Source organism: Neodiprion lecontei, chromosome 2 (assembly GCF_021901455.1).
Source record: "Neodiprion lecontei isolate iyNeoLeco1 chromosome 2, iyNeoLeco1.1, whole genome shotgun sequence".
Lineage (NCBI taxonomy): Eukaryota > Metazoa > Arthropoda > Insecta > Hymenoptera > Diprionidae > Neodiprion > Neodiprion lecontei.
Genome location: NC_060261.1, coordinates 655,523 through 678,177, shown reverse-complemented (window position 1 = coordinate 678,177; position 22,655 = coordinate 655,523). Strand labels below are relative to the sequence as shown.

General features: G+C 42.8%; 2 protein-coding genes across 5 annotated transcripts; one reads left to right on the top strand and one right to left on the bottom strand.

The window, feature by feature from the left end:
* Positions 1 to 360: 360 nt before the first annotated feature.
* Positions 361 to 17,098, bottom strand: LOC107220438. 4 transcript variants are annotated; one of them, XM_015659034.2, is made up of 10 exons: positions 16,506 to 17,098; positions 15,660 to 16,092; positions 7,747 to 7,808; positions 5,894 to 6,090; positions 5,497 to 5,816; positions 4,816 to 5,337; positions 4,342 to 4,569; positions 3,397 to 3,725; positions 3,127 to 3,326; positions 361 to 2,399 (listed from the first exon to the last, which is right to left on the bottom strand). In XM_015659034.2, exons 2-10 carry the CDS (start codon positions 15,747 to 15,749, stop codon positions 1,324 to 1,326), a joined length of 3,024 nt encoding a protein of 1,007 aa, XP_015514520.2. In that variant the 5' UTR covers positions 15,750 to 16,092; positions 16,506 to 17,098; the 3' UTR covers positions 361 to 1,323. The 4 variants fall into 4 exon arrangements, with proteins under 4 accessions (XP_015514520.2, XP_015514521.2, XP_015514523.2 ...); XM_015659035.2 differs by having other exon boundaries at positions 16,697 to 17,098; XM_015659037.2 differs by lacking the exon at positions 16,506 to 17,098 and adding an exon at positions 16,434 to 16,452.
* Positions 17,099 to 20,066: 2,968 nt separating this feature from the next.
* Positions 20,067 to 22,021, top strand: LOC124292873. Its single transcript, XM_046731310.1, has 2 exons — positions 20,067 to 21,026; positions 21,102 to 22,021. Exons 1-2 carry the CDS (start codon positions 20,079 to 20,081, stop codon positions 21,846 to 21,848), a joined length of 1,695 nt encoding a protein of 564 aa, XP_046587266.1. The 5' UTR covers positions 20,067 to 20,078; the 3' UTR covers positions 21,849 to 22,021.
* The last annotated feature ends 634 nt before the right edge of the window (positions 22,022 to 22,655 follow it).

The following is a 22,655-nucleotide window of genomic DNA, read 5'->3' as shown; positions in this document are numbered from 1 at the left end:
TCTGCAAAAGAGATAATTGAAAAAGTAACAGGGTACCTGAAACCACTCGCATCTCGATCCTTGAATAAAGTATAATAGGCATGCCCACACCACATGGATAATTTTTCGCATGATTATTCTGGTAGCAATCGACTGATGTCAGCCGAGCTGACGTCAACTCTGGAGACGATGATTTGTACAAGTCGTGTAGAATGTTATTACTTTCCATTCTGTTACCGAGGTCAAAGATTATTATTCGTCATTTCTCGCCTCACTTGAACAGAAATATTCAAAGATGACAATATAAGCACAGCGACATACGTTATAGAAAACCGTTTTTCACGTCTTATTTATGTTTGCTTGTACGCCGAGTAACCATAGTTTGTATTATATTAAATTTTTATTATACACGTATTACAGCAAGTATTCTGACATTCTACTGCTCAGAATATTAAAGCACCTTACCTTGGCCTAGTACGGCCTTCTCTATACACTATGTTACAATAAAATTACAGCTTGACGTTACGGAGAAATTCTGGACTATTAGACAATATCGCCATAAAAGGACCCCGCAGAATCCTCATGGACATTGGCTCCCGGTCAAATTGCCTGGGTTTTCAGTATGTTGTGGTACATATCCTTTAGATCAAAAGTGTTCGTGGACACAAGTCCCAAAAATCGGTACTTTCCGAGATACAGACTTCGGAAGAAGGTTTTCAGATTTTTTTATATCTAGGAATTTCGTGATTTTCATTAATTACTAAGCTTCAAAGGGACTTGAAATCAACCATGTGACTAAAAAAATTGCACGGTTGATTCTCAAAGATAGGCAGGAAGCTGTGATTGATTCCATCGACGCATTGATTGCATCCACGAACTCTCGCCGGGTTACCGGAAGGAGGTGCAACGTCGGATTCTGCGTGAAGAACGAGATCCTCCGACTCTTGCGATAATCGACTTGTCCCGTTTTTCACGCATCTGCGGAGTCTCCGCGAATCGGCTGTGCAGTTTTTGATCGATACATTTGATTTCGAGTCCCCTTGAAGCTTTGCAATTCGTAAAGATCGCGTAATCCATAGGTATCAGAAAATCCATACACCCCTCTTCCGAAGTCTGTATCTCGGAAACTAATGTCTTTTGGGACTTGTGTCCTGAGAACTTTTGATCGAAAGGATACGTACTATACCGCATGCTGAAAATCCAGCCAATTTGACCAGGCGTCAATTTCCATGAGGATTGCGCGGGATCCTTAACCTGCAGTAGTGTGTAGTTACAAGAAAGCTCGTCAAAATTTTTACGGATGGAAGTCGACGAAATTATCAATGAAAATCTAAGCTCCTGGTATCAGATTAACCTGTCATTGGGATGCGGGGCTGAATCTCTGATAGGAAACTCGCTGTCCTGGTGATTCGGGGCAGTTTTTGTCGTTGGGCTTGAAGCGCCATGTTTGTTTTTCCTCTGGGGTGGGGTCGGGAGATCGGTAGGTTCGGGGCTGCTCTGATCCAAGACAATCTTATGCAGTCGGCTCGGCTTCTCCGGCGGTTCAACGTCGAAAGGGTTTACGGGGTGAGCGATCTTCGAAGCCTGAGACGTCTCCTCCTGATCCTCGTCGGACTCTTCGAAAGGGTTCTTACTCGTAGTGACGGCCATTTTCCGTCGCGGAGAAGATTTGCCAGCCGGTGATACTGACTCCACGTTACCGAGCACCCTTTCACCCGTCACCTGACTCCCTCCATCGGTCAAAATCTGGCCCAAGCTGATCTTCGCGTTGTTCTTCCGTTGTCGAGGAACGAATAGATCACCCTCCTCACCCGATCCCAGGCCGACCTCGTCCTCTATCGGTGCTGGACAATTTTTTGACGCGACAGGCTTTTCATCGGTCGATTTAGCGACTACCTCGACATGACGCAGATTCGAGTCCGCGGAATCTTCGACGTGATCGTCGTGGCTGAAGCCAGGGCGAGGTTCGTCCAGGTCCGCCTTCTCGAGCATGTCAGATAGCGCAGCCTCGAGTTCAGTGAGACTCGGCGTCATGGAACTGAGATTGCTGCCACCCTCGTCTTCCCGGGAGATCTTAAGGCTGGTGGGCCTGACTCCGGGTAAACCTTGATTGTCAAAGATCTCCGCTCTTATTTTTGGCTCCGGACTAGGCGGTGGCGTTTTCGAGTCCTTTGAGTTCGACCCTGGCTCACCAGTTCCCGACTTGTCGCCAGCGATATTTTCGCCGTGCGAATCGTTGATTCCGGACATTTCCCCCGGAAGAGACTCGTCCGATATTGTCCTCGAGAGTTTGCTGATCGATGAAGGCTGCGACTGGATGTCGAGCGTCAGTTCCTTCTCCTCGTATCCCTCGAAAGGCTCGCTCTCGTTCGACAGAGACCGAGTCAAGACCTTTGGGGGACCCGGAACGTCACTGGAATCTGTAACACCGCGTAAATGTACATACATTCAAGTACCTGTATGCACAGAAAATTTCACGTCGATTCGAAAAATATTTTTGAAGTTACGCGCACATTTGCAAAGACGCCCCGGAGAATTTGAAAGTGCTTTTGAAACTTGAAGAGTATTTTTCTGAAAACTATGTTTTCAAAGTCGGTGAGCAAGATTTCTCGGAAACGGCTGAACCGATTGGTCTCATATTTTTACGCAAGCTTTATGAATATATTTTTCAGTCCTTGATGAAGGGTTTTTTTCTCGGCGGTAAATACTTTCCATTTTATAAACAAATTAAGGCGAAATTGTTTTTTCAGTAGCCGCCGTTTTGTTAAAAATTAATATTTTGCTTGTTTCTTCTATCAGAGACCAGATAATACCTTCCATTAACTAAATCTTTCTTTGTTTTATCATCTTGTAGGATCCTGTCAAGAGATATATTGCTCACCGCGAGACGCCTTTTTTTCAGAGGTGTTCCCGGAGATTGGTTATATACAGCAGATTTAAAAATCATTATTTCTACAACTAAAAAATATCACAACAAAGTTCAACGTTACCCCAAACAGGCATATAAGATTGTATATTAATAAATTGATACGTCTCTTCACAAAAGTCCTTCAAAAATTGCTTTTTCTCGGCCTCTTGACTGGGTGTAACCCCTTAAAAATCGATTTATCGATCAGCGTCACCGGTGCGGCAACGATTTCAACTCACTCGTCGTCCCACCAAAATCCCCGGACGTTGCGAAGAACGTGTCGATGTCGAGGGGGCCCGGAAAGACCCCGTTGAACGGGTACCTCTTCGTGTCGTACTCGGCCTCCGGGTTTCGATCACCGGAAGGCTTCACCGGCCTGTGTCCCGGGGTGTTAGCGTATTCTTCTTCGAGTTTCGGAGCGTCGAAGAATCTAACGGACCTGAAACGAGGATATGAGAATGAAAATCCAAAGCCAGAATCAGGTCTACCCGGTCGGAATTGAATCTCACCTTTCCTGGGCAGAGAACCATTCTTCAAGGGGGCTGCTCGGTTCTTCGGACGAGAGCTTCGTCGGCATTGAAATCTTCCTGCTTGCCTCGGCCTTGAGTGCGGATTTCAACGAATTCGGTGACTTCGGTATCTCGAACGAGGCGTTTCGGTGAATGGCCGATGGTTTCTCGTCCACCTTCAAAGTCCTGGTACTCTCGTTCTTCGTCGCTTCACCTTCCGCCGGCAACTTGGACTCCTTGTCAACATCGACTGCTGTCGTTGCCCGGGTTTCCATCTTTTTTTTCGCGATAATCTCGCTGCCACCTACTGTAAACTTCGGTATGCTAGCCTACGGAAACAATTCGATTGAGGGGTAAAACGATTTCTCTTTTTTTTTGGTATGGTAAGAAACATTATAAGATAATAATATTTGAGGAAGTTATTAAACATATGTTCAAGTATTAAAAAAAAAATTATTGTCAACAAATATAAAAAAATGGCGACACTGAACAGAATCTGATGAAAATTTGCACCTGGAAGAAAAACAATCACTCAATCTACATGTTAATAGCTACAAAAATACGGAAGGAATTTTCGACAAGGTAGTTTAAACATTATTTGTTAACAAAAATGTGCCCTGTCTTTGGTCGAAAATTTAACATTTTCATTCGAGTACTCGCCAATTGCACAAAAATCAATATTTTAAAAATCCCCTACGTATTTCTGTAGCAATCAATATTTAGATTAAACGACATTTTCTTCTTTTACAACTTCAAATTTGTACCAGCTACACTGCGTGCCGTAGAATTCAACATATCTGCGAAAATAGATCCGGTGTCGCCATTTTTTAATATTTATTGATGGTAATTTTTTCTATCATACTTAAATATATGCCTGATAAGGCCGTAAATGGTCCCTTAAAGGATATGAATCAAGCATGAAAACGGGCAGTTCTTCTTTCGTACCTTCCTCTTATCCAACCGAGACCTCGGCTCCCAAGGCGGTCTTTCGTCGCTGGGATCGTGGTACTCCACGGTTCCCAGATCCCAGTCATCGAGTCCATCCCAGTCGTCCTCCTCGGAGCTCTCATTCTGTTCACCGTGAGCCGTCAGCTTTTCGAGTATCTCCTGAGGCTGGAGACTCCCGAAGCTGCGGCACCTCGTCATGTACTGCTCGAGGCGTTCCGTAACCTCCTGAAAGCAAATCAGTCATGTAACGAATCTAAATTTTCAAGTATTTGCCAATACGAATATAGGTTTTTAAATCTGGTGCCATTTCTTTATGGCTTAAAGCAGACGATTCATTCACCGACAGACACACCGTGCGAGTCGCAAGTACACATTAGCGCCGTTTGGATCTTATTTCTTAAAACTTTCACTAAAACAAATACATGAACCTTAATGTTTTGAACAAAGACGCGGTTCAAACGAAAACCTCACCTGAGGCAGAGACGAGACTGTTTCCGCAATCGGAAGGGACGTCGTGCTCACGTTCCTCGTTCGGTCGGGCTTCTTCGGGGTGACCAGCTCGGGGATCGCGTCCTTGTCGTTATTTTTTTCGACCTCCTTCTTCACCACCTCGAGTTCATCGTAGTTCGGTAGGCTAACAGTGCTGTAGTTTTTTTGCCTGTGATAATCAACGTTAAGAATGTCGTCCTCGTCGACTATTGGCTGTGTTACAAACTCTCGGAAATTTCTCCCGTTACTTGATTCTCTCTCATTTTCTTTGTGCGATCCTATTGGAGTTGACGAGCTTTTCATCTCTCTGCTCTTTGAAAATTTTTCGTACTCCTCGTCCGAGTTTTCCCGCTTCCCGTTAACATCCCCTACGTCCTCGATGCCACCGTTGTTTTTACGCTGATTGTTGCTCTTTCGCTCCCCCTCATTATCAAGGTCTTCCGCTGTTTTCCTGTCCTCGGGCTCTGCTCCCGTACCTTCTGAAATCCTCTTGGTATCGACCTCCTGAAACCAAGTCAAGTATCATTTACTGGAAATTCCCGGAGGTTGTTGACGCGAAATAAAACGACAGACAAGTGCACCGATGTCTGGAATTACGGAGGTACGATGCAAGATTTCAAAATATCTCTTACGAGTTGAAAATTGACGAGGTATCAAACCTACCTTGGACTCGCGATCCGCATTACGATCGTTTGTCCTACTACCCTTCTCTTCGTCGCCGTGACTCTTCGGCTCATTTTCGCCGCTGTTCTTACTTGCATTCTTCGACTCTGATACTCCGAGAATGTTCTCTTTGCTCTTCAAAGCCTCTCTCTCCTTCGACGACTTAACCGATGAATAAAGCGGCTCAACTTTCTTCACCTTTCCATTTTTGTGCGTCTCGACGATTACATCGTCCGGTTTCGGGGGTAGCGGACGACCCCGATTCTTTCGTCTACGCCTGGGTGGCGGGATCGGCGTGATATTGTGCTTCAAATTGGAGGCTGAGGAGTGTGAGAGGTAAAATTCAGACTCGATTGCGTGAAGTAGAGAAGGTTGGAGAAAAATGAACAGTTTATACCTGTCGACGACAGCGTCGTCGTGGGGTAAACGCTCGTGTTTGCGGTTAGGTTCGTAATTACGGAACTCGGAGTACTCGGCACTTCCAAGTTAACGTCGACCCACTCGCTAGGATGGAACGGCCTATCGATGGAATCCACGCTCTGACCCCGAGTCAAGGCCTCCCTTGGCGGCGAACCCGCGTACCCGATCTCAGAGCTAAAATTTGCAAAACTCGTTAACAGAGGGAGAGAATCGCAAGATTTTCATAAAATTTTATACCCCTTTTTCAATGCGATGAAACCTAATCAAAAGTTTAGAAGATATTTAATTGAAAAGTTAACACGAATCGTTAATTTTATTATGATTGTGATTGATGATTAATAACGAGGTTGCGTCGTGGGGTTAATCACTCGTGAAATCTGGTGTACACTTTTCCGAAAATCTTGTAAAATCTCCTGAAGTCTTTTGAAATCTTATGAAATCCCTGAAATCTTTCGGAATCGTTTGAAATCGTTGAAAATTAATGAGGTCCTCTGAAATCATCCGAAATCTTTAAAAATCATTGTAATCTTTGAAATTTTTTGACATCCTTTGAAATCCCATGAAGTCTCTCGTAATATTTTGAAATCCTCTGAGATCATCTGAAGTCTTTTGAAATCCTTTGAAATCTTTTGAAAACCTTGTAATCTTGAAATCAGGCGTACATCAAATCGATGAGTGATTGTCAAAAGCAGGGATCGGATGCAGTTTATTACGCATTCTTAAAAACGACAATGCCCCGTGTAATCCACAAGGCGGAAGAATTTCGTAGGCAACGACCACTGCCGAGCCATTAAAATTTCACGGCCCACGCTCCTGCGGGCCAAACTTGGTCCATACCTGCAGTTCACCGGGACCCGATTCCATACTCTATGCCTACTCGGTTTGACTCACGTCTTTACTCGCGTCGAAGAGAACCACCTATGACTGGAGGTGCCGGCAACGCGAACGATACCATTTAAGGCCGTTCCAACATCGCGCTGGTGGCGAAAGAGATATGGAAACAGATGGAGAGAGAGACAGAGAGAAAGAGAGAGAAAGAGAGAGAAAGAGAGAGAGAGAGAGCCAGGAAAGGAAAAAGATCGAAGCATTCGGAGAGCGCGAGAGCAATACACCCGATCACCTAAAGAGAGAGCATCGACTGACACGACCAAATCAGAACATGAATTCAATACTCAAATTCCATTTGACCACTCGCGATGTGTCTGATTACACAGGTCTGTAAACACAAAACTGCACAGGTTTTTTATACTGTTTCTTATAGTTTTCACTCGTTGAAACCGAAAAAAATACTTCGTTGAGAGTTAAACTCCCGTTTGATTCGAAATCTGGTATCGCATTATTGATTTTGAAAATCCTATGCAAAAGTGATTTCTTACTTCCATTTAATATGTATTAGAGTCAGACTCAAGAATAAATACAAATAGGAAAACCAAAAAAATTAAAGCGGAAGCGTCTTCGAAGAAGTATCAACGAGAAGGCGAAAAGAATGAACACGGAATGTTAAATACGTTTCGTGAAGAAATTGTTTGTTTAATTTTATGAGAAATATTGTTTAGTTCGTTGCAATGAAATGGCGGTGTTTTTCATTATTCTTACGCTTTCTTTATGCAAACACCCTGTATTTTGCAAGAATACTGCACGTGATGCGAGCTGTCAATGAATGGTAGAGGAGTATAGTCGCAACGTATTTCTTCACGGTACTTTTAATTTGGTAAATTTCTAAATCATTTGTCTTACACTTCCATTGATTGGTACAATATACAATATTGCCAATATGTCGATGCACTTGAGAATTTCATTTACAAAGTTTTTAAGGAAATAATATCTCACCTAGTGACTCGTTGCGTCGCACCACCCAATACCGAGCCATCTTGTTTCAAAGACGGATAAATCTGTAAAAAAAATCGATTTGTTGTTCAGTTCGTTGAAAGTGTTATGGGACGTATATTCCCAACCAAAAGTGAGTCTCGGTGAGAATACTGAACACTTCGCGATAAGATAAGAATTGGAATGAAATCAATCATAACCAAGTTGATAAGATAATTCCTTTTGAATAATAATAATGCCAAACAGTTGTTAATAAATTTTTTGAGCAAAAATTATTGTAACAAATCTCTACTGAAATTTTTTGCTCCATATAAAATTAATTCACTGATTTTTCTGTGTACCCATGAATTTTTTTGACGTTTTCTGCGATTTCCAACATTTTCTAACGCTTTATTTACGAAACTATTCGTTCCATGCCTCTAAAAATTTTTCAGTGTAACGTATAAGCCTTTACGAAAATCTATCCAAAAATTCAGGACTGAATTGATTTGATATGAAGTAAAATATGTCACTAGAGATTTGTTCACAAATTTTTGTTTAAACAATTTCTCGACAACTGTTCGACACTGTTATGATTTATTTTTTTCCAGATTTTAATCTCATAGCAAAGTGTTCCATATCCTCACCGAGACTCACTTTTAGTTGGGAATATACGGCCCAATAGGCAGGCTATGTAACTTAAGGTATGAAAGCTAATTGATTCCTTCGCCGTGCTCTCATCGGATAAAATCTTAGAATATCCATCCATCTGAGTTCAAATGTAGAATATTTGGAGGAAGGAAGAAATCATTCACGACGCGTCGGTTCAAATTTTTTTCAAGCAACGTCACGTGCTACCGGTGGCAGTCTCTATGTGTCCGTAGAAGAGATTAGCGCCAGAGCTGGCTAATTATAGGCATGTGTGTATAGAAACTGAGATACCTAGTGAAGTCGCTTCGGCAATACGCGCCGTGCGCAATCAGCAGTTTTCCCTCGAGTAAGGCTTAAACGAATAGAATGCAAATTGAACCTGTACCTGGATCCCGGAGCGAAGAATGACTGCGGAATGAAGTGCGAAGCTTGTTGCATCGCGGAAACCCGCTTTGCGTCTCGGGACATGAAGTAATGACGCAGAGCCAAAGCGCGCAGCTTGCGACTGCAGAAATATAACCGTATAACCGTACCTACGTGAGAAATACGAACAATTTGCGAAGCTCGCGACTCTGGCGAGAATTTGCAGACAACAGCCTTGAAGCCTGCGTTTCTTTTCACGAATGTGATCAAACGTGAATCAAAGGCGAGAGGAATCGAGCTGGCTTTGAAACGCAACCCATGGAACGGTCAATATTCGTCACCGTAACGCATCAGTCAGCTTTTCCGAATCTAACGAGTCCCAAAGCCTCGAAGCTTACGTACATATAGGATTAATCGCTAAGGGCACAGTCGATGATATGCAATTGTTACGACTGTCTGCCTGAATTCTCCGAACGACTATCGGCTCCCTCCCACACACGGGATATAATCACACGCGTAACGTCTGTTCATAATCAGATTGAAGTTAGTCACGTTAATGTAACGAAATATTGAAGGTGATCGTAAAATCATTGTTTTGAAAATTTATCAATACGACTTTAAAGGAGTATAGTTTCCAAAAGTCTGTACACGATTTGCTGTTTAAAAATAAATTCATCAAATTGAAACGATTCTGAAGTTGCGCAATAATGAAATTTTCCTAAAAATCAATCGTTACGTTAACTCTACGAACTTCACCATCTTTTTTCATATCAAGATAACGGTAACAAGGAGTGTCGCGGGCTGATCGTGCCTGATGTTGTACTCTCCGGAAATACCTGACAGGTGATCTGTAATTGCGTCATCGAGTACCATTCGTCTACATTGCAGGTTTCGGGGAGAAAGAACAGAGCTGATTTTTGCTCTGGCAAAAGTACACAAGCTTGAACGCTTTCGCCGAAAGTTCGTCCACGAAACTGTTTGAGATGATTGAGCTACAGGACGATAACGATTTTGGTGAATCCGTGATGGCTACGTATTTATTCGTATCTTATTTTTTTTCTCATCTAAAGTTGAAGCTGACATTATCACCTGCACGCGTCACATCTGCGAGCAGTTGACGATAAACACTCTAAAACATCTTATCTCGTTACGTCAGGATATACATACACATATATTCAAGTCAAGTCTCGTGACTCGTTTCGTAACAAGGCTTAAACACTATACCTAAACGAGTATATAAAAGACTAGGCTGGAGATTCGAAATACTTCAAATCATCAAATCACCTAAGGGTGGGGGGGGGTTAAAATTGAAAGATCGGATAAAAATTGACCAAGGAATCCACGCCATACCGCCATTTTGTTATTAATTTCGATGAAATTTTTTTTAAATATTCTTGAAAGTATGAATAATGAATCCCTCGAACTGAAATTGCGGTAAGTGTTTTCATCTTCTTGAAAAAAAAGAGAGATAACTCCTAAAAATAGGTATGGCTTAGATCAGAAGTAACATCAAATGTGCCACGAACTGTAGGTTGAAATAGTTTAGACGTGAGAAAGACTGGCCTCAAGTATTTGACTAAATTTCGGATTTCACCAAAAGGATAAAGATTTACCTGGCATCCAGGGCCATTGGGAAAGTTCTTGTTTCGTCCGTTTACTCTCCATATCCCGATATTAAATTTCCCCAACCTTTTCACGCTCGTAAACGGTAGGCCAATGGTTTTTGATGGTACGGAAGAGGACTCGACCTTCGACATCATTTATTCGTAGTTCGAGTCCCATGCAGCAGTGACAGTTGTATAAACGACTAATTACGTAATAACATGTTACATCACGAGTCGCACACTGTGGATGCGAATTACGAGCACCGGCTCATAATGTCCGGAGCCAGCAATTGCTTGCTAGTTTCACTGCGGCTAAGCACTCGATTTTCCCAGTGAATTCCGCAGTTCACAGTAAAGTCCGTAGTAACGCAGCAATATGTATAGTATTCGGACCTACCGAGCCGTGATATTTTTCCACAGCACAGATCGAAGGTCAATTCCTTCGTGGCTGAATAAACGCGGCGCACAATATTCCTACAACTACGCATCGATGTTTATTATACGTTCACGTCAAGATGAAACGAGACTTCGCACCAGGGTTGCCCGTATTTAGGGCGTTGACGGATTTTTTCCTCCTCAACCCCCGAAGCAACGTCAAATAATTCGAAAACAATTGCCCGATTTTTTCAGACTTTCACCTCAACTCTAAGATAATCCGCATTGTGATCGATGTTTCTTATAGAAATAACATGGGAAATACTTTTTTTTTCTCACTATATATTTTATTGTTGGAGTAATAATGTTTCGAAAAATCTGTAACTACGAGGTTTTTATCGGTAATTAGTGATACGATCTGAGAAAAAAACTCACATCATCGTACCAGTGAATCAAGACAAACTTCACTCCTTCGAAATCTGACTTTTTAATTTATTTAGAGAAAGTGCAAATCGTCTACATTTCCTGTTACGATGACGAGTATTTCTTTTCGTAAAATTCTACAGATGTTTACAAGGAGGGGGAGGTGAGCAATCGATCTACCGATTATCCGATTTACCGTAAATCGACATTTATTTCTGCCGCCATGAACTCTTGAAGGCTGTTGGGGGACTTTGCATTCGAGACGCGTATGTTTGCTCTGAGGACCTCGACGACTGTGCGTAGAAAAACGGGGAAGCTGTGGAGGACAAGTTAAAGTGAATAAATAACCGTCAGATTTTACAAGATTTTCATACAAGTATTTGCTTCCGTTTCAACGGCGACAATTCGAACATCTCTGTAATTAAATTGACGACGGACACGTTGAAAAAGTCAAGATATACCGACTATCCGTTGGATTGTACCAACGTTCAAAGCGATAGACCATCACTACTAATCCAATAAGGAGGTCAGCCATTGAATTGCAACTCGGTGAACACGCGAGCTCGCTAACTTTGCGCCGTATATCAAGGTGCATGCATATCTACACCTACACGGGTCACATTTAAGCCGCTTCGGAGCTTGTAGAAAGCGACACGTTTCCGGTGTCGATTTTCACGTTGAATTAATATGATTATAAAATGAGGGAACGACTTGTTTTTTAAAATTATAAAAAACATACTTTATAAGCTGAAGAAAAACGACAACGAAGTCCAAGCGACAATAATATAGAATGTTATTAAGATATAATGTTGCATAAATCATTCCCTCGTACAATCCTCATCATATTGACATATTAGGAGTATTGCCAGGTTTTGAGAACTTGAGGTTGAGTTCGCAAATGTCATTCGATGCGATCGTAAATCGAATATTCGTAACCACGGTGAGGGAATGACTTCATTTAACGGGACATATATATTTAAAATTAATTGTCCGTTTTACGTATTTGTCGTAGTGCCATAAAAGCCTTGACATACAGTTAACAATTATTTTCGAATATTTTAGCAATATTTAATCAATAATATTGTTGTTACATTCAAGATGAACGGCTTTTTTATCATTGTTCTCGGACTGCGAGACAAGATGAGGGAATGACTTTTGGAGCAATAAATGGATCAAATTTTTTTTACCAAGACGATACCTCGGTTATCGTTTTTGATCTTCAATCTTAGCGTCAATAACTGGCATATAAATAAAAACGTTACATCGATAATAAATGCATACGACTCTAAAATTCGGACTAAACATCGGAATTTGATGAGAAATACCCTTAAATCTGCCAAGGGGAAAAAATCCATGTCACAAAAAAAGTGCAACCGTGTGCGGAATAAACGGGATTAACAAGTGTTCGGTAATCCTTGCATTTTACCGATACGTAAACATTTGAACGCGTGTCGCAATAATCGAAGGTGTGGTTTGCAGACTTTATACGGAAAGAATTCGGCACGCAAACGAGGCTTGGATAATGGGAGTAGTGAAATGAAGAGAAAATTATTTCACTGCACGGAACGTTCGAAATCGTTTGAATGTTAATCATCGAGATTGGAAGCGTCCGACAAACAGGGAAATTACTCGACGATTAGGAAAAGTCATTAGTGACGTCGAGTAATGGATCCCGAGATAATCCGCGGGCCGAAAATAACGGCGTTCCATGGTGTATGTAGGTAGATACGACAACCGCCGTTTTCTCTCTTCGACTCGCTTTCAAGGTCACCGTACGCCAAGCAGCCACTTGCTCAAGGCCCGAACGTGTCGGCGTCTATTGGGAACGGTACAATTACAATACCTTATTGTGGTTATTCATACGTAGCAACGCGAACAGGCACGGAACAATGCGACTGCGAATCTAAATTGTTAATGCTTGGTGTGCATAGCGGGAAAGTGAGGAAGAAACAGGAATTCTTCGCTTTGTTTCGGCTATGCCGACTATGCCTTATCTCCGTTATTCTCAAGACGTATCACACTAAGCAATATATACTTAGCCAACGGGCTTGATCTGATAAGAGCTGTTCGATGCAAACTGTACAAATATGTGGGGCATTCCACGTCAAATTACAAGTCCGTTTACCTCAACCTCTTCGATTATAAACATTTTTTTAATACGACATTCGCGAGGATCCAAGATGGTTGCGGACATTTTTTCAGATTTTATTTATTTATTTTTTTCTGTCATCGGTGAAATGTGAAAAAAAAAAAAAAAATCGAAAAACAAATTATGAAAGCAACGCCTTTTTTTAAATCTGAAAAAATTCACACCGATTCTATGATTCAAAATGTGATTTTTGAACAATACACGATAACAGGATGTAAATGTTTGCTATTTTTTTCGCAACTTTTTAGTTTTTCCATGTCGGAATTGTTTTTCGTTTTTATTTTTTAAATGCCTCGATCTAAATCTAGAATCACGTTATTTTCATCATTCCGTGTCCGTGTAATTCGAAGAATGTGAAGAAAAATCAAAAATTTACGAAAAAAATAGCAAACATTTACATCCCATTATCTTGCGGTGCTTGAGAATCATATTTCAAATCGTAGAACCTGAAAAATGACGTTTTCGAAATTGGTTTTGCGATATTTTCCAAATTTCACCAGTGGCTAAAAAACTTTGAATATCATTCCAAGACCTTTTTAAATCGGCACGAACGTCATACTAAAAAATGCTCTAATTAGACGTGGAATGCCCCATGTACAATATGTAGGAGCGGGCGTTTTCATACTTGTGCGATTTGTCTCTACCGAGTATCAATTTACGTTTTGGATCAAAATATAGCCACAACGTGAGTTTTATTCATTTTGAGAACTACTATCTTACGGTTATTCGAAAAACGAGTGCAGATATTTTTTATCCATTCCAGGGTATTACGAGTTTGTTTACAACGGCTACCTGCCGCGATTATTCCCCCTACCAAGTAACTATAATCACAAGTAACTTGTATACATATACCTTGTGCAACATGGCCGAGTTCGCCAGGCCTTGGAACCCGTTGGTCCAAAACCCAGCTCACTGATTTCTCATTTACTTCCCCATTTAGCGAACGCTTCTTATCGCGTCTTTGCTAAATGGTAGGTAGGCTACATGACCGTGCTGAGAAACGAGCATCCATGGCATCTATACACGTATATTGATACACGCGTGTAAGCACATCTAATTCTCAGAAGTACGCTATATCGTTACTACTTGAGTATAACATGTTATTTTCTTATTCGCAAAAAACATCTAACCAGAAGCCTCTCACGGATGACGATTACCGACTGCTGTCAACAATTTGCATTCCAATTTTAGTCACACAACTGAAGCTGCTCCCGTGATTTCTTTAAATCGTTCTCTCTCTCTCTCTCTCTCTCTCTCTCTTTCTTCTGAGACTTCCATGTGTATTATAGATTCCGTTTTTGTCGACCGTGTGCAATGGCATTATAGGTGCGGCCCGTGGGCGACCGATCCCACAAACCATTCTGTAGATATTACGATTTTTAAACATAATTTTGTGTGCGTGCCCTGTGTCTGTAATTGTATGGCCTTATTTAACACTGCTGCGGTTCAATTGAATAGCGAAATGAATAGCAAGAAGAAGCCTTACTTCTTTTTACAGCATAATTAGTCATTTTTAGTGTTCACCGGAATGACTGGGTCACGCATGGTTGTCATTGAATAACAACGACTAACAGGTTAAGGAAAAACCAACCAATCCTCTTCCTATTCATATCGATGCAATATATTGTGGGTGAAAAGTTAAATATAACTTCCGAGCTGACCTTCTGTCGAGATGCAATCGTGTACGTTTTACGTGCCAAGCTATACTGCCGGTACAAACACGAGATTTCTCCCTGAGTAAAATTCTACGCCATATGAAAGTTACCTACACTCTCGTAATTATATTCCGTGGCTTTTATTCGTCGACCTATCTGCGTATGTAACTATTCGGTGAAATTGTCGACGAGGTAATTATTAAGCCAAATTGGTTGGCCTCTTTACAGAGACTCGTGTTTACGTTTCGGCATGTGGATGATATTTTTTTCCCTAACCTATTAACAGCCAAGCTTCTTTCCCGTTGAAAAAAAATCATTTTTCAACTCAAAAAATAGACTTTTTCAATTTTCATGCCTAAATGTAAAAGTTCTTACAAATGAAATTATCGGGTGAAAACTTTCTTTATAGTGCGTTACTGTTTGTCAAATTGTTTAAAAACTTTCGGATTGAAATTGAAGAAGATACGTTTAAGCATAGCTTTTTCGCCTGTGTAGATAATGTGTTGCAATGGCAGGTAAAGGGCTGATTAACGTCGGACAAACATAATCGAGCTTTCAAGCTTTGTGAAGTTTGAGGAGAGCAAATCAATGTGCCTTATGCCGTTTAATCCAAGGGGCTGAACGAGTACCAGAAGTTCGAAGCCCGCACTGTACCTAACTTGGGACGTGGACAAAGAATGTGCGAAAGGCGTTGGAATGAAAAAATAATTGTCGTACCTGATGAGCGCATCTAACGAAAACTCTATCCAACGGTGACTTAGAGTCCTGGGCCTTGGTGGTCCTCTCCTTGCACCACGCCTGGCCCATTTTCGGATGTCGTTCCTTTGCAGCCTTTGCTTCGCCTGTAACTTCTTGTGTGTATGTGCGTCTCACTCAATACCGTATCGGTCCTTGTAAAACAGTTTCTCTTTGACATGTGGTTTCCTCAGCAAACGAAAATCACCTCGACGAGACTGAACACGTAAGCCTGCATTTTTAGCCGCGTTGTGAATTCCGCAGTTCCGACCTGCCTCAACGACAGCTTCACGCTAACCTCCGAATTATTTTACCGAAGAAGTAACCGGCTCGAGATGTGTTTCGTTGTCTAATTTCCCACCTCACTGGAGCCGTGCACGTGTTACACGGTGATTATCGGTGCTCCAATAATGTCCTGAGAATATAGGTACGTTTATTAATACTTGGGGATAAAAAAACAATTACTCATTATTCAAGTGCTTTTAGGATCATTTTATCAAACTTCAGCACGAAGTACTCTCGGCTTCTTATTGACGATGAATAAAGACACGCTCGCCGATAATGAAACCCTAAATGGTGAGAAAAAACCAACCGAAAATGATTAAACAGTTAATCTATAGAAAAATGACACGGTGATTCGAGAATCGATTTAACTCGATTTAATCGTCTCTCTCTCTCTCTCTCTCTCTCTCTCTCTCTCTCTCTCTCTCTCTCTCTCTCTCTCTCTCTCTGTACAGAGAAATTTAAAAACGGTACCCGGAAACCCGTCAATTAAGCAATTTTCTCAACGGCATTTCCCCTAAGAGCCGAACGACCATAGAATCTCACTTTGATTTATCTCCCTTGGAACGAAGCGAGCCTGCACGCAGCGCCCGGAATGCTAGAGAAATTCCCTCGCCCTGATCCGCGTCTCCCTCTCCAACTCTATCACTCCGTCGCTCTCTATCCCCGCTCTCTTTCCCTCCCCCTCAACCCCGGCACACATATACATATATTTTCTTCTCGATATTCCTCCTCACTTTGCTTTTGGCACAGAAACTCGCGACTCGCCAAAGATCAGCCACATGGCGTCTAAGATGTCAGCTGCAGGAAGGCAGGTCCGACTAAGAAACGAGAACCTCCATCCACACGGCGTTCTTACGAAAATTCAGCGAGTAACTCTACAGCAGATGCAGCACGCACACGCGTTAAGGACCTGCTTTCTGCAAGGCAGGCAGGCGACTGGGTCAGATGCTTGGGAACCACAACGAGACCGAGATCTCAAGTGTCACACAGTCGGTCGGTACCTCGTTCGATCCTGGTCCCTGTTACTTTTTACTCTTTACCCGCGCGTACACCGCACGGCGTAGCTACTATTCCGTATTCTGGATGACGAAAGAGGAGGTAAAAGAGGTAGAGGAGGAGGAGGAGGAGCAGCACAAGTACCAGAAGCGCGGGCGCAGGCGTACCGAAGGCTCGGCGAGAGTCGCGTGGACCGGTCCCGACAGATCGCTGAGCAATACTATCGTCGACGCCGCTGGTTTCCAAGCCGAGACCTCTTGGTCCATCATCCACTCCATTCCATTCCCGGCCGTCACGGCTGATCGGCCGCGAAGATGAGGAGTGTGCCGATCTCTCCTGCGCTTGGTAATATCCTTAGCGTGTCACCCCCCTTTACTCCCCTTTGCATCTTATTCGTCGACGATGAGCAATGGTACGCGAAGCTGATCGCTTTTTAATGGTTGCAAGTTGCCGCAGTACGCTGATCGCCTCGCCAACGATGACGACGACGACTCGTTCATACGTACCTACCTGAACGTTTCCATCCGAGCTTTGACGGTAGATAACAAATCAGGGCGAAGCTAGCAATAAATTAGTCACTCCGGAGCGTTGCTCGTCATTGGACCAGTGCATGGAAGCCTGAGAAACTGGTGTGGAAATTCCTTGAACGGTAATTTTTCGTGTCCTAGTATGAAATTCAGGAGCTGCGAAGTACTTGCGACATACGTTCTCGGTCCTTCGGGTCAACGGACCAGAGTTATTACGCACGTGATAGTTCCCGAGTGACCGGAGCCACTCGGAAGACACACCTGACCCTGATTTATCAATGCCGTGCATCGAACGGAACGGAACATACCTACGGACAGGTACAGTTACTCTCGCATGTGTGCGGATACTTTGCGCTGTATAGGATACTATAATCGTATTCGCCGGAAACCAGGCCTCCTCACCTGATACGACTTTGGTTTCTTATCGCTAACGTGTCACTCTTGTGACATTCGTATCGCGCCACGGCTGCACCCGAAACCGTCAGATTCCTCGTCTTAGTTGTCACTGTTGCTTTGTTTTTGTCCTGAGAAGATAGTGTGGAGATAGCGGAGAGAAACAACTGCTGAGAATATTTGGAAGATAGTCAAGCTTGTCGTTAGTCAATTTCACGAATGTCGTCCGGAAATGTGGACAGATTGAGTATTCTTTGAAAGGGACAATTTTTCAGTTTTTCCATTTTTCATTTCGCGTACGAATGGATGTGCCGAGACACTCGATTTTCCCACGTCACAATTAAGGCTTCTCAATCGTGCAAACATTTGTAAACCCTTTGCCAAGATCCACTTTGCCGTGTTTAGATAAAAGGCAGTAAACGGCATTTACTGTCTTTCATTAATTTTGATGCTGATAGATTTTTCCGATGATTTGATACATATGAATTATAGAATTAATCATTAGAAATGTCATTTCAACGCGATAATGATTTTGTAAACTTATCAAATGTTTCAAATTGGTTAAATTTCCTAAACATGAAAGCAGTAAATTCAATTTCCAAAGTAAAAAAGCAGCAGTTTTCAAACTGTACTGCTTTTTTACTCTTTATTATCCGTTACGATTATATTTTTATCTGTATTGACTGGGGACAAAAGCCGTAGTGGTAATTTAAATTCTTTCTTATTTTGAATCGTTGATATTTCATATTAAAACGGTGTTGTGACCCTGGTGAATTTTGTCCACGTTTGTGCAGTAAATTATATCAGAGATAAGTGTATGCTTGCCCGAGTAATTGAAATTAATTACTTCGAACATGGAAAAAGCAGTAATTCTGCAGAAAGGCAGTAAATCGAATGCTGCTGCTTTTCTATTTACAAAAATAAGACAGTAGGTACGTCACTTGCTTCGGGCATTTCGATTAATTGTCATCTAAAATTACACCTGAATGACGTTTCGAGAAGTCAAGTAACATATTATTAGTCGTTCGATAATTATTATGAAAAATTAATATTAGTAATTCAGTTTAGAAATACCAACAACTTGCATTCCAGTTTTATCCGTTTCCACGTTTTACACTTTACTGCCATGTACCCAAGCACGGCAATAACTTTAGCCGTACCATCGTTGCTCAAATAAGGTTTCTGCAATGCGTTTGCAATGTCGTTGGGACGGGTAATAAAGGCTCGAATTTAGTCGTCAGGTATTTTGTTGCGTATCATATATTATACCCACCGAGCCCTGGCGTCGAGAAGAAGGTAATCGGATTTCCACATGAATATTCAAATGCACGCTCGCAAACTGATTTTTTTCCAGAATCAACGTCGTTGCCGTCGAACCTGGACGGTTCTAAATTGTTATTCAAACATTCGCTGCATTTGGTATGCTGCATTTGGCACGAGCAATACTAATTAGGGCCTAATTGCCACTAATTGGCGGCGCTATTACCGTTGACGGGCGACAGCCGTATCCACCCTTAGATTTACCGTTCGCCCCCGTGTGACGAGGAAGAGCCCACCATTACAGGGTGAAAGTCCGAACCCGGCATGGCTAACGAGAAGGTATATAAGACCCTGTTTCAGCGCGTCCTGAAACTAGTTTGACACGAGACGTCGAGGAATCACTGTTCCCGTAGAGTCGGCCAATTCAGAAAAGATCGGAAAATCAACGCCAGAAATGGCCAAATTTGTGCTACTAAATCTGGTCCTGCTCGCCGTCGTCACTGGCGGTCTAAGCCTAACCTTACGTGATATCTTTGGATTGAATTATCCTCGTTACACTGAACCGGAAGTACCCCGAGTCGTCGAAGTGATCCGATGGCGACAGCCCGTATGCCTGACGTCAGCACCAGAAGTTCTTCCCTGTCTTATGGGACTGAAGAAATATCAAGCAAACAGCGATCAGGTCGAGAAAACCTTCTACTCCGGTGAAGATGGCGAGTTGACAAAACGTGGCGACTCTGACAACGATTCGAGCAGCGTAGATTCTATCGACGAGGACGATCTTCTCGCGAAAAGATCCACCCGATCGTTAAATGCACCAAGGCTCTACTCCCCCAACGTCGTCAGATTTGTTCAGCTGGAGAACATGGGACCCTCGAGCTTGCAAGAGCCCAAAGCTGTAATTAGACGTCACGGCAAGTACCTCAGACTCGGTCCGCAGATGACTAGAAGCTCGATGAACAGCGAGATCGTCTACGATATCAAAGTGGTCGATTCACCCGTGGTGGCCACCCTCGTCGCTCAAAAATGCCTCCCGGACATCGGGGTTCCCTTATGCGACGAAAATCTCAAATGGATAGCGAAATCTCAGCTCGACGAAGCGCCGCGTGGCGAGTCGAGTTCGGTTGTCGTCGAAAAGCCGGCTGACGTGGCGACAGTCGTGGAGAGCAAACCGGTTGACTTTTGGAAGGGCCCGAGCAACCCTCACTACAATAATGGGGAAACTCATTCACAGAAGCCCCAGAAGCCAGCCATAATACAGACCGTCGTGGATTACATAAACCGACCCAACTACGTGCAGACCGACGAGAAGCCGGAAATTAAGCCAGTCATCGTCGTCGAGCCAACGTCCGCGCCCGGACTATTCGCCGCGATCGACACCTTCTTCAGGCCGAACGGGAGCAGCTGGTTCAACGTCTTCTACAAACCACCTGCGGACAAACCGCAAGCTGGTGAAAAGCCCGGATTGATAGCGGGCTTGTTTCAAGTACCAGCGATACCATCGCTCCAGGAATTCTTTTACAAACCGGAGAATGACATATCCAACAACCAGGGACTTCTGGGTTTGTTGGCCCTTGCCGGCGGTCAGAACAACGCCCCTGGTGTCGGCCCGCCGACAGAGAAGCCGGGAATCTTCGGCGGCTTGTTCCCGTCTCCGTCAAAGCCAGCGGGTTTGGAAAAACCTACGAAACCCTCGCTGCTCGGTGGTTTTGGTAACATTTTCAATCAGCCAACCAGCAAACCGCTGGTAATCGAAAGACCGGACGAAAAGCCACTCGTCGTTGAGAAACCAGTCTACGTCGTAGAACAGCCGGTCACTCAGGGGTTTATGAACATCTTTCAGAAACCCAGTAAACCGATCTCGTTGGACAAGCCCGAAGAGCTCGAGGTAAGTTTTCCCCTTTCAAGCTTAAACAAGTGTCTGAGAACGTGATTGTAAAACGGTTGCCTATTTTTTGCGCAGATAATCAAGGAGCCAACTTACATACTTCAAAAGCCTACAGAGCGCCCAACGCTTTTCGGAAGTGGATTGCTGGGCAATTGGAACATTTTCAGTAAGCCCGCAACCGAGGAGGAAAAGCCCGTCCACACTTCCGAAACTGTAATCGTAGAGAAGCCCGTTCCCGGAATCATAGTTGAGGAAAAGCCCGTTCATATTGCCGAAACTATAATCGAAGAGAAGCCGGTTTCCACAGTCATAGTTGAAGAAAAGCCCGCAATTTTCTCCGGCCTCGTAGTCGAAAACAAGCCTGTCCCGTTCTACGGAGTCACGGTTAACAAGGTCCCAGTTGCCCCAAATAAACCGATCGTCGAAGTCACATCCACAGCGGTTGCAGGAGCTACATCCTCACATTCCACCGCTGTGGCGGAGTCCTCGGCCACCGTTACAAGCTCTCAAGGGTCTTCGACGTCGGTCGTCGAGGTGACAGCTTCGGCCAATGCTGTGGCTACGACCTCAAACGGAGCTTCCGTTACCACTGTGGAATCCTCCACCGTTTCTGAAATCGTCGTGACGTCGAATCGCCCGACGTACGGTGGTTATTGGAAGACCGGAGAGGGGCATGAAGGAGAAATTACTGACTTGGTTCAAACGGAAGATGGCTGGGATGAGCTGGACGCGATAGAGGAGTCTCTGCGTACCAAATCTGACATCGAAAGTGACACTGGAGTCGAGGAGGAGGAGGTTAAAAATGAAGCACCGGAAAAGTAATCCAGCGGTGAAGTCCGTTCATCGTATAGCTTTTATAATAATACATAATATTTATTTACATACATATCTATTTATTCCATTTATGAACGAAATTCTTTCACCGTGTACATAAAGCATGTGATTAATGAACTACAATTAAAATCCTACAATCGCAAAAAGTTCTAACATGAATCCGTAACTTTCATTTCTTAACGCGGTATACCTGAATTCGTTATATCTAACTGATTATCTAGATACCTAAGGATCGCACAGCCACGAAACATCCAAATCACTTTTAGACTTGAAAGCTGTATGACCGCTTCATAGGTTTAACTATTCATTATCTTATTAACTGGAATCTCTATCTTCGAATATTCATCTGGACATATTAATACACTAGAAATATGATAAGAATATATATACCTTAATCGTTTAAAACTCTCAAGTTAGATTTCACAGATCAATTGTATTATCTACTTCTAGCCATCTAACCGACTTGAAAGAGTACTTCAAGGGCGTATGAGGAATCCGTCAAGGAACGTATGCGAAATATTTTTGAAACCGTTTTATTTATTCAGGAAAAAATAATAATAATATCAATTCACAACCCGTTACTACAATAAGTCCTACCTATGGTGGTAGTCTTCTGAGTTGTGAGGCAAGGGTCAACGAATTGTACAATCCTCAGTTTCAACCCAATTTAATACCTATAGTGTCTGAAGATCACTTTCTCCGTGTACCGCGATCTATTTATTCCCTTGAAAACCCAACGACTATCTGTTAAAATTACCCGCGTAAATGCATGAATATTACTATAAAAGATAAAAA